The 17,500-nt window shown below is 40.9% G+C and overlaps 1 protein-coding gene across 1 annotated transcript; it reads right to left on the bottom strand.

Annotated features, from left to right (window-relative positions):
- Window positions 1-4,537: 4,537 nt before the first annotated feature.
- Window positions 4,538-13,344, bottom strand: LOC123510213 (methyl farnesoate epoxidase-like). The gene is made up of 11 exons (XM_045265142.1): window positions 13,188-13,344; window positions 11,393-11,486; window positions 10,699-10,932; window positions 9,749-9,915; window positions 9,038-9,163; window positions 8,675-8,785; window positions 8,013-8,127; window positions 6,550-6,730; window positions 6,082-6,181; window positions 5,337-5,496; window positions 4,538-4,819 (listed from the first exon to the last, which is right to left on the bottom strand). The coding sequence occupies exons 2-11, from the start codon at window positions 11,466-11,468 to the stop codon at window positions 4,638-4,640; spliced, it is 1,452 nt and encodes a 483-aa protein (XP_045121077.1). The 5' UTR covers window positions 11,469-11,486; window positions 13,188-13,344; the 3' UTR covers window positions 4,538-4,637.
- Between the last annotated feature and the right edge of the window lie 4,156 nt (window positions 13,345-17,500).

The raw sequence follows: 17,500 nt of genomic DNA on the forward strand, positions 1-17,500 counted from the left end.
AGAGGAAAGATTAACTGATAGTGTCTTCCATATTTCTGATCACGTTTGGTGTGCGTTGCTTCGAGGGATCGTGTGGTTACCAAGGGCCTTCAGGAATGTGATGGGACTGATGACTTGAATTAGGTACATTGAGAGGGAAGGTGACATGAGAATTGAAGAAAAGGCTAATTCTGAAACATTTTCTCGCCTCACAGCACCTTCATTGTTTCAAGGGTGTTTCTCTGATTCTACTGACAATTTCACTGTTTCCAAAAGGCTCTAGTTGAAGTGACACGGGTTTTTAAGGATGTTTCTGTAATTGTAGTGTCATGTTAACAAGTGTTTCTATAATTCTACTGACATGTTAACAAGTTTTCTGCATTATCAACAGGACAAATACTCTTTTAAAAGGCTTTAGTTGAAGTGACACGGGTTTTTAAGGATGTTTCTGTAATTGTAGTGTCATGTTAACAAGTGTTTCTATAATTCTACTGACATGTTAACAAGTTTTCTGCATTATCAACAGGACAAATACTCTTTTAAAAGGCTTTAGTTGAAGTGACACGGGTTTTTAAGGATGTTTCTATAATTCTACTGACACCTTCACTATTTTTAAAGGGCACTAGTTGAAGTGACACGGGTTTTTAATCCCTTCTGTACTGGGACACATTTTTATCCTGAGATATGTGTACGACTAGACCATTTTATTGACATTAGGAAGGGTTTATGGAGATCAAAAGATTAATGGCCACAGCCTTCACTATCTTAAACCCTTAAATAAGTTTCTGAAGCTGTATAAAATCACCAGATAGTCACCAGAATGAATATGGAAACACGTCATGGTACTGAAGGGGTTAAGTGTGTTTCTGAAATACTAGTGACATGTTAACAAGTTTCCTGCATTACCAACAGGACAAACACTCTCTGCAATCCCTCCTCGTTGTCTCTGGTGCTCACTGAAGCCCACAGAACATCACACTTTCCGCCATATTCAGAAACGCTTCCCTCTCTCACCGCGACCATTTTCAAAGACCACAGAGACGATTAGCCGAGTTCTGAAGAGTGTTTGTTCTATTATTAATGCAGAAAACTCGTTAAAATGTCACTAGAATTACAGAAATATCCTTAAAAATCCGTGTCACTTCAAAAAGAGCATTTGTCCTGTTGGTAATGCAGAAAACTTGTTAACATTTCACTAGAATTACAGAAATATCCTTAAAAACCCGTCTCACTTCAACTATACCCTTTAAAAAGAGTATTTGTCCTCCTAATAATGCAGAAAACTTGTTAACATGTCACTAGAATTACAAAAAACGCTCTTTTAAAACCTGTCACTTCAACTAGAGCCTTTGAAAAGAGTATTTGTCCTGTTGATAATGTAGAAAACTTGTTAATATATCTCTGGAACCAAAGAAACGCCCTTAAAAACCCGTGTCACTTCAACTAGAGCCTTTGATGACAATATGATGGAAACAGTGAGAGAAGAAAGAGAAATATAACTACTACTACTACTACTACTACTATTACTACTCCTCCTACTATTACTACAATCACCAGCTTGCGTGAGTCTGCCTTTTTTCTCAATAACAACAATAATAATAATAATAATAATAATAATAATAATAATAATAATAATAATAATAATAATAATAATAATAATAATAATAATAATAATAGTAATAGTAACAGTAGTAATAGTAATAATAGTAATAGTAGTAGTAGTAGCAGCACAGGAAAGCAGATTAGCTACAAATTTACAGTAGTCACCAATAAAATAATTTCTATCACAAACTTAAAAGGAAAAAACTGCAATTTTAATGGTACACTTATTTATTCTGAAAACTAAGTGGATTTTTTTTTATTTTTATCGTTCTGGGATGAATGAACGTAACATAGCACACGAAGGTAGGAAATTAAGTAAATAGACTGAGGAAGCAGGTATAGAGATGAGTAAAGCAAGTGAATGAGGAAAGGAAGAGAGGAAGGAAGAAAGAATAGAAGAGAATAAAGCGGAGAACTAAAATAAAACCAGAAAAGGAGAACTGGAGAGAACATGTCCAAAAGTAGACTGGTGACGAGACACACACACACACACACACACACACACACACACACACACACACACACAAAGGGATGCTGGTGCAGGAAAAAGGGAAGGGAAAATATGTGTAAGAGGAAAGAACATTTGTATTGTGAAAAAAAAATAATTATACATCTACGTATTAATTTTCTTAGCGCTGCGACCACCTTCACTGTCACCTCGACCCCTTCAGTACCAGGGCGTGTTTCCATATTCATTTTGGTGACTATTTGGTGATTTTATACAGCTTCAGAAACTCATGTGGGGATTAAAATAGTGAAGACTCTGGCCATTAATCTTGTCCCCTCCATAGACCCTTCCTAATGTCAATAAAATGGTCTAATCGTACACAAATCTCAAGGTAAAAATGAGTCCCAGTACTGAAGGGGTTAAAATAGTGAAGACTCTGGCCATTAATCTTGTCCCCTCCATAGACCCTTCCTAATGTCAATAAAATGGTCTAATCGTACACAAATCTCAAGGTAAAAATGCGTCCCAGTACTGTAGTCACCTTTGAAGACAGAAAGATATGATTAATTATTTATCTTCCTTCTTTCGGTCACTTGAATGATGTGTTATCTTTGCCTTATCTTCTTTTCCTCTATCTCTTTCATTATCTACACCTCGTAATGTAATAAATCTTTAGTTAACTTCACAAAATACAAAACTCACGTATTTTCCGCTTTGATCACCTTTAAATGTCTAAAAAAAGAGAGATATTTGACTTTACTTTCATCTCTCTCTCTCTCTCTCTCTCTCTCTCTCTCTCTCTCTCTCTCCACATCATAAAATCTCTAACTTCACAAAATACAAACCTTGAGTATTTTATCGCTTTTTTTCACCTTCAAATGTCTAAAAAAGAGATATTTGACTGTTTATGATCAACTTTCTTTAATTTTCTCTCTCTCTCTCTCTCTCTCTCTCTCTCTCTCTCTCTCTCTTCATTGTTATTATTATTTATTGTTTGCCTTTTCTTTGTTACCTTTAAAAGTCCAGAGAGAGAGAGAGAGAGAGAGAGAGAGAGAGAGAGAGAGAGAGAGAGAGAGAGAGATTTGATTACGCATCACCCCTCGTCTGTCCGTGTCATGAGTTGCGCCACTATTTCAGCCACAGTGATGTTTAACTAGGTATCATCTGTCTTCTGTCCGTGTCATCAGTTGCGCCATTATTTCAGTCATTACGTATCGCCACTGAATCTAACACGAGGTATCTGTGTTTTCCTTTTCCACGTATCACTACACAAGAGAAGTGGCTAACCTATTCAATTAACCTATTCACACACCTATTACTTCATTGTATCACCTTGAAACATACTATTTATCTACGTATCTGTCTATCTATCTATCTATCTGTCTATCTATCTATCTGTTTATCTATCTATCTATTTATCTGTCTGTCTTCTCTCCTCTTGACCCCTTTAGTACTGGGACACATTTTTACCTTGCGATTTGTGTACGATTAGACCTTTTATTGACATTATGAAGGGCAGAACATTAATGGCCAGAGAGTCTTCAATATTCTAATCCCCAAGATGAGTTTCTGAAGCTGTATATAATCACCAAATAATAAGCAGAATGAATATGGAAATGCGAGTTTTGTGTACGATCGGAGCTCAGAAGATTAATGGTCCAAGTCTACACTATTTCAACCCTCCACATAAGTTTCTGAACCTGTATGGAATCACCAAATAGCCACCAGAATGAGTATGGAAAGGCGTCAAAGTAAAGATATTAACGCAGTCACACGTACCTAAAAATGTCCTCCAGTGTTCTTAGCACCAGCAGCGTCGCCTTCAGATAAAGACTGCCCCAAGCTAAGTGTGCATGTGGGTAGGCTGTTGGGAGGCGTGGCACACATAGATAGTTCCCGTGGCCTTCTGCTGGCCTTCCGTGGTGCTACATGTTGGTGTAGGTCGAAGTATAAATGGGGAAAGTTGTTTTTTGTTTTTCCCGCACCAGTGCAACGGTGGAACCCTATAAAAGACTTGGCAGGAATCTTACGGCGTGATTTCTAAAGTCACTAACCGAGGCTACGCAGGGCTCACCACCTCCCACGCTCCCCCCATCCACCCACCCCCTCTCTCTCTCTCTCTCTAGGGGATAAGGCGTGGTCTCTCTCTGTCTCAGTTTTATTTTTGGGTGTTGTTGCAGTTAAGTGTTAGTTATAAATGGTGTTAGTGGTGGTGGTGGTGGTGGTGGTGGTGGTGGTGGTGGTGATAATGATAGTAATGGTAATGGTGATGTTAATAATGATAATAATGATACTACTACTGCTGCTGCTGCTGCTACTACTACTACTACTACTACACCACGCCCACAACAACACCAATATCCAACCACCACCACCACCACTACACCCAACTTACCCTCTACCCTTCCTCCTCCTCCTCCTCCTCCTCCTCCTCCTCTTCTATTAACCATACACAAAACACAATAAAAAAGAGGAAAACACACAAACGAATGAAAGAAAACAAAGCACCACGACCAATAGAGGATTTAATCGCATATGGAAGAGCATCAAGTCGTTTAAAAAGAGGATCCAATTCTACAAAACCACCTTCACCTTCAGGACACGTCGCTTATAATCTTTCCTTAGTGAAGACCTTGAATTCTGGAGGGCCAAGAGTGAATCCTGACTTTCCTTCGGTATTAGGGACAGGCACGGAAGGATCCAGGGTAAAGTTGAAATGTTGTGCCAAGGATGTGAATAGGATAAAGGATGTCATTCGGGCCAAGGATTCCCCGAGACACGCCCGCCGACCTGTAGGATTAAGAATTTATTAGCTAAGTTGGTGGTCTGACATGTTTGGACGTGTGTGTGTGTGTGTGTGTGTGTGTGTGTGTGTGTTGTTTTATCTCTCTAGTCATTCCCTGGTCTCTAATTTACTCATTTTTAACCTTCCTTATCTCCTTATCTCTTTTAATCTATATTTTACCTCTCTAAATCTACTAACTCAACTGCCTTCTCTAAATCTACTCTCTAATCATGTACTTTAATTTCATGTAACTTATTTTTAATCTATTTCATCTATTTCTACACCTAACTTAAGCTAACCTAACTAAACCTAACCCAACATAACTAATCTCTAACATACCTTCTCTATTTCTTCTAACGTACACCTAACCTAACCTAACCTTACCTAACCTTACCTAATCTAACCTAACCTAACCTAACCTTCCCTATTTTTTCTAATCTACAGCTTACCTAGTCTAACCAAACTTATCCTAAACCTAACTGATATCAACCGTGCCTTATCTCCTTATCTTTCCATACGTACCTTTGCCAAACGGAATAAGGCGCTCATCCTTGCGTAACGTGCCGTCAGGGTTAAGGAAACGCTCAGGGCGGAAGGTATGAGGGTCACTCCAGTACTCAGGGTCCATCATTACACTGTACAGGTTCACTATCACCATTGTCTCTGCTGGAATCCTTGAACCCTGGCCAAAGGAAAGAGTTGAGTGAGATTGTTTCTGTCACCTGAACGCATTTAACCCCATTCAGTACCATTGCGCGTTTCCATATTCATTCTGGTGACTATTTGGTGATTTTATACAGCTTCAGGAACTCATGTGGGGGATTGGAATAGTGAAGACTGTGGTTATTAATCGTCTCACCTCCATAAACTCTTCCTAATGTCAATAAAATGGTCTTATCGTACACAAATCTCAAGGTAAAAATGTGTCCCACTACTGAAAGGGTTAAGAAGAGGGAGGTTTGAAGACATTGATCTCTTTCACACACACACACACACACACACTCTCTCTCTCTCTCTCTCTCTCTCTCTCTCTCTCTCTGATCTGCTCGAGAACTGGCATCTAAGTGGACTTCTTTGTTTAATCACTTTTATTCTTCCCTGGCCACATTCCCCCCCCCCCTTACATAAAAAAAGAGAAGTTTTTACTAAAGAACAATTTTAAAGAACAACAAAAAAAATGGCTTTCACTAAACACACACACACACACACACACACACACACACACACACACACACACACACACACACACACACACACACACACACACCTGCAGAATCGCATCCTTCATTGCTTTATGCGGAACAGTGACGGGAGCAGCGCCGCGGAACCGGAACACCTCGTTAAGGGTAGCTTCTGTGTAAGGCAATCTGTGGGAGGAGGAGGTGGTTCTGTCAACGCTGCGCCACTCGTAACAAAGACTTGAGGGTGAAGGGATCAGATGGTGGTGGTGGTGGTGGTGGTGGGAGAACTGTAGTAGTCATAGTGGAGGGAAGAAAGTAGTAGTAGTAGTAGTAGTAGTAGTAGTAGTAGTAGTAGTAGTAGTAGTAGTAGTAGTAGTAGTAGTAGTAGTAGTAGTAGTAGTAGTAGTAAAAATGTGCTCCAGTACTGAAGGGATTAGAATAATGAAGACCTTCTGCCTTTCATCGACCTCTGCTAATGTCAATAAAATGGTCCAATCGCACACAAATAAGGTAAAGATGCGTCCCAGTACTTCACGGCTTAAGGAAACACGTACTTGCTTCTATCTTCTATGGAGGGTAGACGTGACCGGCCCACCACCTCATCCAGCTCTTTCTGCACCTTGGCCATCACCTCAGGATATAGAGTCATGAGTAGGATAGCGAAGGACACGGTGGCTGATCCTGTCTCTGTCCCTGCCGCGAAGATGTCACTGCAGGAAGCCAACAGCTGCACCTCTGTGGGAGTTTGATAGGAGGAAATCTACAGTGCGGATTGTAATATTGCAAAGAAAAGGAGTGTTATGTATTTTTGCGCTATGTAAGACTTGAAAGGCTGGTCAGGCTGGAGACTTTATACAGATTCAGACACTTATGTGGAGGATTAGAATAGTGAAAACTGTGGCCATTCATCTTATAACCTCCATAAATCTATCCTAATGTCAATAAAATGTCTAACTCTAATCACACCCAAAACTTGTGTTAAAAATGCGTCCCAGTACTGAAGAGGTTAAACAAAAAGGCTCACTCAGATGCCAGGTCCCGAGCAAGGCCGAAGAGAGTGAGTTAGTCAGAAGAATGAGATGCATGTAGGATAATTTGGGGTAAATGTGCAGAGTTTAGAGAAATGCGAGGAAGAGGAGGCAAAACTTAAACAGACAACCAATACTGAATGTAAATGATGATCCGACATAGAAAACGAGAGTGAGGGTTAGAGTACGATAGTTTGGGCTGAATTGGGTTAGTGTTGAGTCATTACGGAAGAATATACAAGTTACTGAATACCGATGATGGAAATAGGTAGGCCTACATCAAATAGGGACTACCACGTATAGGCCTAATGGAATACTGCAGGGGAGACTCAGACCATTTTTTTTCTTTTTTCTTTCCTTTTTTTTCTGTCATTTGTTACACGATTTTTTTTTTATAGTATTAAAGTAAAAGGAAACGCCATTTAGAACTATAACAGACGATTGTATAGGTAAAGCAAAACTGAATTAACCCCTTCAGTACCATGACGCGTTTCTATATTCATTCTGGTGACTATTTGGTGATTTTATACAGCTTTACAAACTTATGTGGGGGATTAAAATAGTGAAGACTGTGGCCATTAATCTTCTGCCCTCCATAGACCCTTGCTAATGTCAATAAAATGGTCTATTCGTACACAAATCCTTAGGTAAAAAATGTGTCCCAGTACTGAAGGGGTTGAAATAGTGAAGACTGTGGCCATTAATTTTCTGCCCTCCATAGACCCTTGCTAATGTCAATAGACCATTCGTACACAAATCCTTAGGTAAAAAATGTGTCCCAGTACTGAAGGGGTTGAAATAGTGAAGACTGTGGCCATTAATCTTCTGCCCTCCATAGACCCTTCCTAATGTCAATAAAATGGTCTATTCGTACACAAATCCTTATGTAAAAAATGTGTCCCAGTACTGAAGGGGTTAAAAAGGGGAGAGAGAGGTAAGGCGTCAGCAGGGAGGTGGCGGCAGGGGCAGTGTGGCAGAGGGAGACTTACCCTCGAAGGTTGTGTCACGGGAGTCCTTTTGTTTGTCCATCTCGATAAGGTAGAGGTCTATAAAGTCCCGGGGATCATTCGGGTCCAGTTCCTTCCTGTGTTCGTCTATCGCTTCCTGAGAGAGAGAGAGAGAGAGAGAGAGAGAGAGAGAGAGAGAGAGAGAGATTTCTGAAACGCTTTGCTCTCTCACCAACACAATTTTCCTAAGGCTACGGGTGAAGCTATTCGTGTTTTTAAGGGTGTTTTTATGGTTCTGGCAATGGATTCGCGAGATTTTTGGTTAATTAAAAGGAGAAACTGTCTTGAAAATAATGTTAGTTGTCTCTGTGGCCTTGGAAAATTGTAGTGGTGAGAGAACAAAAGTGTTTCTGAAGAGAGAGAGAGAGAGAGAGAGAGAGAGAGAGAGAGAGAGAGAGAGAGAGACAAACCTCGAGGGAGTAAGCCAGGAAATGAAAAGGTAAAACTCGAACTAGAGAGAGAAAAGAAGTTAAAAAGAAAGAAAGAAAGAAAGAGAAAAAAAAATCTAAAAGAATGTGTGAAAATTTGACTTACTTCATTGAGAGAGAGAGAGAGAGAGAGAGAGAGAGAGAGAGAGAGAGAGAGAGAGAGAGAGAGATGGGGGGGGGGAGGGGAAATGTCATCCTTCACCTTGCGTTCCTCACCTTGATGTAGTCATTGACAAGTCTGAAGCCATCGTTGACCACGTTGAACCTGTGATCCTTGGGCAGAAAGTGGCGGATGAACGGGAAGGACTGAACTAAACCGCCGCTGATCTGCAGAAGGAACGCACGGATAGATAGATAGATAGATAGATAGATAGATAGATAGATAGATAGACAGATTGACTGACAGATTGATGGACAGATAGACAGAAACATAGATGGATAGATAGATAGATAGATAGATAGATAGATAGACAGATTGATTGACAGATTGATGGACAGATAGACAGAAACATAGATAGAGAGAGAGAGAGAGAGAGAGAGAGAGAGAGAGAGAGAGAGAGAGAGAGAGAGAGTACTCACATCTCCAGCGCGGAAAACACTATTGAGACGTACAACAAGGTCCCACAGCCTATCGTCACTTCTTTCCAGCCTCTTGCCGCCCATCACCGCCCACAGGATGATCAGATTGGACACCCCGAGCATCTCCTGAGGGGGTGAGTGCAGGCAAACGCCATTAACACCAATAGCACCACCAATAACACCAGTAACACCAGTGAAACAACAAAAGGAGGTATGAATGGAAATTGAGATGTGTTTATGTTTTCTTGCCAGAGTGGTGAGTGTAACCAAACACCAATAACACCACCAATAACACCACTAGTAACACCAGTAACACCAATGATCTACAACAAAAGAAAGTAGGAATAGAAATAAAGACGTATTAAAAATGTCTTTGCTTGTGTGGTGAGTGCAATCAAACACCACTGACAACACCAATAACACCATCATTAACACCAGTGAACCACAACAAAAGAATGCATGAATAGAAATAAAGACGTATTTAATTTTTCTTTGCTTGAGTGATGAGTGCAATCAAACACCACTAACACCACTAACACCACCACCAAAAACACCACCAACAACAGCAGTAACACCAAATTCCTCAGGTGAACCACAACAAAACATGAATGAAAATTGAAATGTAATTAAGTGTTCCCTCTCAATTAATAACTCCTACTACTACTGTCCTTTCCAGCTCCTTCGCCCTCCTTCCTCCCTCAGGACACTTACCCAGAGAGTGATGCTGCCCTCCGCCTTGCGTATCTCCTGCAGCAGCGCCCTGGTCTCATCGTGCACTACTGCTTCATGAGACCTCTTTCCGAACCCTAAGTTTCGAAACTGGTGAAGCGCAAATCTCCGTTGTTCCTTCCACAAGTCCCCTTCCACGAACATCACGCCTGAGAGAGAGAGAGAGAGAGAGAGAGAGAGGTCTGTTTACTTCTGAAGCGTTGAGCGTGCATGGCAAAACGTAGAAAAGTGGAGGGTGACATCATGAGTCTTCAAATGTGGCCTTACTTAAATCTTCTTACCTCATTTCAACTCCGTGTATGCCTTTTCTTTCTCTCTCTCTCTCTCTCTCTCTCTCTCTCTCTCTCTCACACACATACTGGCATATTAAATGACTTTTTTCTCTCATTCTTTCCTTCTGTTACCTTATTCCCATGTCTGTTTCACATAAAAATGACCTACACACACACACACACACACATACACACACACGCCTGGTGGTGCAGTGGTAGCACGCTCAACTCACAATTGAGAAAGCCAGAGTTCGATTCCCGGGACAGGTTAGAAGTCATTTGGGCAAGACTTCTATTCAAGTAAGTGGTCTTGTTTACCTAGCAGTGACTAAGTACCTGGTGAAAGACGGAGAAGCAAACTCCTAACAAAACCAAAATGCACAGGGGTGGGGCCATCAGTCCGGAGCCTAGGCCGCTTGGCTTACCTGGCACTATAAATAGTTGGCGGGCAATATGTCAGGTGCCAACATGGAGAGGGGAGTATAGACTTAAGATGTATGAATGTATGTTCAATATGTAGGATTTTCAGCTCTGTATACTTATACTAGCTACCATTCAAATAAACCGAATTATTATTATTACTATTATTATTATTATTATTATTATTATTATTATTATTATTATTATTATTATTATAACACACACACAGGAACACCTCACCTCTCTGCTGTTTATAAAGGATCGTGAAAAAAACATTCTCTGGCCGTCCATTGAGATCATCATTAAGCAGCGCCTCCTTCACCGCCTCCCACCCGTTCACCACCACCACGGGCTGTGTTCCGAAGTACAGCCCCACCACAGGCCCGTACGTGGAGGACAGGCCCCACAGCTGTTTGTGAGGTAGGTGAGGGTTCAAATACGGCAGATACCCGACCAGTGGCAGCCGCGGAGGACCTGAAGGCGACGCAGAAGAAGAGGTGTTAGGTTAAAGCTCGTATTTTCAGACACTTCTCTGCTTCACTTCCACTATTTCAAAAAGCTTTATTTATGTTGACAAGAGTTTTTAAGATGCTTTTACGGTTCTAGTTGCAGAGTGACAAGATTTCTGCACTATTAACTGGAGAAACACTCGTGAAAATCTCGCTAGTCATCTCTGTGGCCTTGGAAAACAGTCATGGTGAGAGAGCAAAGGGTTTTTCGAGTGTTTTTTATAGTTCTAGAGGCAGAGTGATAAAATTTTTACATTATTAACTGAAGAAACACTCTTTTTAAAGGTTCTAGTTTGAGTAATAAAGGTTTTTAAAGTATTTTTGTGGTTCTAGAGGCAGAGTGACAAGAAAGAGAACCAACAACAACAACAACAAAAACTACAACACCCCTGCTACTACCATGTCCCCACACACCACTGCCTCACCTGGGGGATAGCCACGGGGTTTGCGGGAAGCCAGGTACAGGATGGCCACCACCACCACCACCACCGCCAGCCACATCCTGTCTGTCTCTCCTGTCTGAGGAATGAACAGAAAGTGTGATTGTGCACTAATGTCCGTATCACACGGTCACGTATACCAGCGACAGCGTGTCGCGCGATCAGTATGTTCGACGATCAGATCGCAGGAAACATAGCACACGGCGTTGACCTTCCATCCGAGACCTTCACCACTACAAAAACAACAAACCCAGGCGGAGCGCCACTGAACACAATGGACCCAGTTGACCACGCTATCTTAGCTGTTGGACTTTATGCAATTGCACTGCAAGAGCAAAACAAACGAGAAAGGAAGGCAAGGATTTGGACGCGAAGGTGGCTAGTCCAGCACTTGTGGTGGTAAACAAATCAAAACAAAATCCGATACTATCTGTAGGTAATTAATAAATATCGTATAAGTGATGGGTATGCAAATCATGAAAAATTACACCATTATATCGATGATACATGCCAAATAAAGCATTATAAAAAATAATTCAGTATTTTTGTGGAGTATGTTCATTATAGTCTTTCCACGACGGTCTTCCAGTCGCGGGAAATGGACAACGGTCTTGGATCATTCCCGATGACCCGCTGTCCTCTGAAAATCGGCGTTTTCTGCGATACGGGCATAAAAAGGCAAAATGTTTCTGTTATCTTGTGTGTGTAGTACCCCCTCTCTCTCTCTCTCTCTCTACACTGAGTGATAATGCTGACTTGCGTTTCCTCCAGAGAGAGAGAGAGAGAGAGAGAGAGAGAGAGAGAGAGAGAGAGAGAGAGAGTTGTACTGTTTATACAATCACACCACCCCTCTTCCCTCCTCATCAACTTCCCTCATATTTATGTTCCTCCTCCTCCTCCTCCTCCTCCTCCTCCTCCTCCTTGCGTCCTCCTCTTCCTCCTCACACTTGGCTGAATGAAGACTGATGAACAGAATTATGCTTCATGAGAACAATAAAACCATGAACACCAATAGTACCCTTCTCTCTCTCTCTCTCTCTCTCTCTCTCTGTTAATGACCTTGTGTTCTTGCACGTCACTGTTGCGCGGCACACTCGCCACTCACTGCGTTACGTCCTTGAGTCTCACAGCCAAACCAACAAACACACAAACACATCATGGCACAAGGACAGTCATATTTGCTTTCTCACATACGATGGAAATTAAGAGTCAAAACGGTCACACACACACACACACACGCAATTCATTTCACTTGTCTACTAGTCACAATTTCATAACTAAAACATTCTTTATAACAACAAAGGCAAAATAATAAATAAGACTTGGAAAAATATATGCCACTTATTTGTAGTCCAACACAGAACATTTTACCATTACGAAAGTGGTTTAGCTCTTGCAGTTTAACCCCTTCAGTACCATGACGCGATTCCATATTCATTCTGGTGACTATTTGACGATTTTCTACACAACGAACTCATGTGGGGGATTAAAATAGTGAAGACTGTGGCCATTAATCTTCTGATCTCCATTCCTTCCTAGAGTTAATGAAATGGTCTAATCATACCCCAAAACTCAAGGTCACAGTACTGAAGGTGTTAAAAGAAAGAAATTAAAGAAGTGACCTTAATTTGCAATCATATACGCGCATTAACATCAATATTCAAAACACAAGCGCATTTTTCAATAACACACACACACACACACACACACACACACACACACACACACACACACACAATTACTTAAACAATCTACTCTTACACACATTATTCCAACTTACAGACTCTCAGTAACCAAACAACGAGGGAGGAACGCGATGTGCAGACGCCTTACGGAACACCACTTCACTGCTGCGGTGGCGGGCAGTGACTGAATTCAAGGCGACAAGCTGCGGTGTGTGTGTGTGTGTGTGTGAGTGCCTACCTCTACGTAACACATGAGAGGGTAGGTTGCCGGCATTATATCACAGCAGTGCGCTGATGTAAAGATTAAGTTGCCATATATGAACTAAAAAATCCTGACATCTTCACTAACCCCTGATGTAATCCTGGAAAACATGTAAATTAATCAAAAGACTCAATTACTTTATGTTTGGTGCAGTAACAAAGTCACAAGGACAAAGCAGCAATGATAAAAATTGACGCCTCTATCAACGCAGCTTAAAGAGAATAGACTGCATGGCGGGCAACTTGAGGCCAGTCATGCCACGAAGGGAAGGCTGGCAGACTGACCTTCCACCCTATACAAGACCCATGCACAGAAAACAACTGCCACTTCCTCTTTCTCCATTTCTCTCTCCCTCCATTTCAACCTATAGAAATATGCCATTTTTTTAAACGGTTATTGATGGAAGCTGAAATTCCTGATATTTGAGGAATTTTCAAAAATCTCCCAGAACTCAGACTTCAACACGTGATGGTAAAAATGCGTCCCAGTACTAAAGAGGCTAAAGTTCGTGTAACTGGCAAAGCTGAGGAGGAAGAGAGATAAGTGGCAGAGATGAAGGAGGCAGTGAAGAGGAAGAAGATACGTGCAATCTCATACTCATGTCACTGGCCTTTATCATCACTCAGGTTTCTACTCTTAGTCGTGGTGAGAGAACAAAGCGCTTTCAAGGGTGTTTTCACGGTTCTAGATGCAGAGGAACACTCTTGAAAGCCACGCTAATCATCTTTGTAGGCTTGGAAAATTGTCATGGTGAGAGAGCAAAGCGTTTTTAAGAGTGTTTTCACGGTTCTAGAGGTTGAGTGACAAGAATTCTACATTATTAACTGGAGAAACACTCTTGAAAACCCTGCTAGTCATCTCTGGGGCCTTGGAAAAGAGTCGTGATGAGAGAACAAACCATTTTTAAGAATATTTTTTACGATTCTAAAGGCAGAATGACAAGATTTCTACTTTATTAACTGGAGAAACTCTTGAAAACCGTGCTAGTCATCTCTGGGGCCTTGGAAAATAGTCGTGGTGAGAGAGCAAAGGGTTTCTAAACACGGACCTGTGAGTGACTATAGTATATTGACACACTCCACTAATTGCTGAATGAATGCATGCGGTAGATGGCGCTGGTGATTGATAACTGTTGCATTTGTTAAAGATTATGTAGTTTTGTTCCTCATTGACTTATCTTAGCGTGAGTGAGGGAAGGCTGCACGTGATGGACACAGAGACACAGAACCAGAGACAGAAAAGAGAACATTGATCTTTTTCCTTTTAATGTAAGAGGGGAAAGCTGGCCAAGAACAACAAAAGAAAGGAAAAGAAAAGAGAAAAAATGCCCACTTAGTTGTCAGTCCCCTTGCAGATCTGAAAGAGTTAGCCAAAAGAAAGAGATAAATGTGTTGAAGCCTCCCTCTGAAATAAAGTCAAGTCACAGGAGGTTTGGAGCACAGAATCGGGCAGGGAGGGAGTTCCAGAGTGTACCAGAGAAGGATGATGCAGTGAAGAAAGATTTGACTGTTATTGTAATGAAGTGACAGAGAAGTGAAGCCAGACAGCGAGATTGTACAGGTCCACGCCACACTGGAATGAAGCCTAACCAAAACAGATATGAGGCACAGAACCACCCCCCTTCCCCACGTCTCTCTCTCTGGAAGTCATAATTTTTTTCATAGCCTTGGTGTTGATTCTCTCTCTCTCTCTCTCTCTCTCTCTCTCTCTCTCTCTCTGGAAGCTCATTCTTCACAGCCTTTGCCGAGTTGTCCATCTGAAATCGTGGCGTTGACTCCGTGCGTGTCCTCGGCGTGGCGTGACTTTGAGCCCACACACCCTTGCCTCTCATTCTCCTCAGTGGCTGGTCCTCGGAAACACGGCCACACTGGTGAAAGGGAAGGAAAGGAGAGGAGAGGCAAAGGTGGTGCAGATTATTAAAGTTATCCCTAGTTTTAGCGCTGTGTGTCAAGTTGTTACGTTTTCCTTGGCGCCGCAGAGGAAAGGTCGAGGCGCTCACTGTATTGCACGATGTTGCCGCCCCAATGAACGAGGGAATGTTCACTTCCTAACCCATCTCCTCTCTCTCTCTCTCTCTCTCTCTCTCTCTCTCTCTCTCTCTCTCTCTCTCTCTCTCTCTCTGTCATTAAATTTTGAGTTGAAGAGAGAGAGAGAGAGAGAGAGAGAGAGAGAGAGAGAGAGAGAGAGAGAGAAAACGCATATTTTCCATTCCATTTTAGCATAAACTATTATAAAATTTTAATATTTTTTGTAATAATATTTATCATAACAAGTAAAATATTAGAAACATCATTTAAACACAGATCTTTAAATATTTCTATAATTTCCTAAATATTAACAACTGTTGTAATTTGAATAATCTTGTTTTTTTTGTATTTATTGATAGAAATAAAAACTTTTATTTGCCTTATATTGTAAAATATATATAAACTCTGTGATATATTTAATAATCTGTTTCTAAAATTTGTATTATTTTATTTCCTTAATTTTTGAAAGACCGTTTAAAATAACTATAGGGACAACAAGGGAGAGGGAATGAGAGTTGTCAGGTGGAAGGAGGCAGCGGGCAGGGCAAGGAAGGATGTGTTCTCTTGGGCATTTGAGCACGAAAGTGAGAGATGTGCTTTCTTTTTTTTACCACGAGAGAGAGTGAGAGAGAGAGAGAGGAAAAATGTACGTTCTTTCTCTTAGTAATTTGAGAGAGAGAGAGAGAGAGAGAGAGAGAGAGAGAGAGAGAGAGAAAAATGTATGTTCTTTCTCTTAGTAATTTGAGCAAGAGAGAGAGAGAGAGAGAGAGAGATAGAAAACGCACATTTCCCGTCTCCTTTCAGCATAGACTATGATAAAATCTTAATAATTTCTTGTAACAGCATATATCATAACAAATGATACACACAAACCTCATTCAAACACTGAATTTTATAATTATGTAAAGTTAGCAATCGATACACTTTGTACAATCTTGTGTTTTGTTTGGGTATATTAATAAGAATACGAACATTCTTTTTTTTTTTATTTAGGTCACAAGACAGCTTTATATTCTCGGTATTCTCTCTTCTTCTAACTTTTAATAATTGTATGAGTGTAAACAAGATAATAAAAATAAGAAAATGAAAATAAATATAGATAATAAAACAGAAATTAACGTGGTCAATCTCACACTCTATCCTTCTCTCTCTCTCTCTCTCTCTCTGTTAAAGTGAATGAATATACTCACTTCATTATAGAAACTTATCAAACATCTTAGCTCACCACCACCATCACCACCACTGGCTTTCATCTAACTCATTCATTTACCGAAAAAAAAAACCCAGCAAAGACATCTATTCTCTCCATTAGATTCCTTACAAAAGTCATTACATTACTAAGAAAAGGTCATTACATTACTGACGAAAGTTATTCCTTCCTTAATTGTTGCCTTCTTTCTCGCCTCATTACCTTTAGCCCCTTCAGTTCCAAGACGCGTTTCCATAGTGACATGTTAAAGAATGTTTCTCCAGTTTTCCCTTATCAATTTCCCTCTAGAACCGTAAAAACACCCATAAATAAACCCTTTTGATAACAGTAGACTTGAAGCACAGAAGTGTTCGAGAATACAAGCCCAAGAGCCACTCGCACCATCAAGATCAAGATCAAGACAATGACAAGATCAGCTGACCAGTGACCACGTGAGAGTTGTGTTTACCAGTGCTCAGCCTCACACCACCCCTTCCACCCCACAGATACTGCCATCCGCCCCTGTGCTGTGCCTCCTGTCTCGCCTGTGAGCCTTCCACGGGCAGTCCACAGAGGTCATATGGCGTCCTGTAGAGGCTCACCACCACCACCAACACCACCACCAACAACAAGTGACACGCCACAGCAACATAGTAAGTTTTTTTCTTCTTTTTCCTTTTTCCTTTTCCTTTTCTTTTTTTTTTCTTATTACTGCACATTCATATTCACATTATTATTTATTTATTAACGTACCTTTCTTATACCTGTTATTGTAACCTAACCTAACCTAACCTAACCTAACCTGACCTAACCTAACCTAACCTGACCTAACCTAACTGAATCACAAATAATATGACTAAAGAGGAGTAATTTTAACATGACATTTGTGAAGGAGGAGGAGGAGGAAGAGGAGGAGGAGGAAATTATAAT

This window comes from Portunus trituberculatus, chromosome 28, assembly GCF_017591435.1.
Source record: "Portunus trituberculatus isolate SZX2019 chromosome 28, ASM1759143v1, whole genome shotgun sequence".
In the NCBI taxonomy this organism is placed as follows: Eukaryota; Metazoa; Arthropoda; class Malacostraca; order Decapoda; family Portunidae; genus Portunus; species Portunus trituberculatus.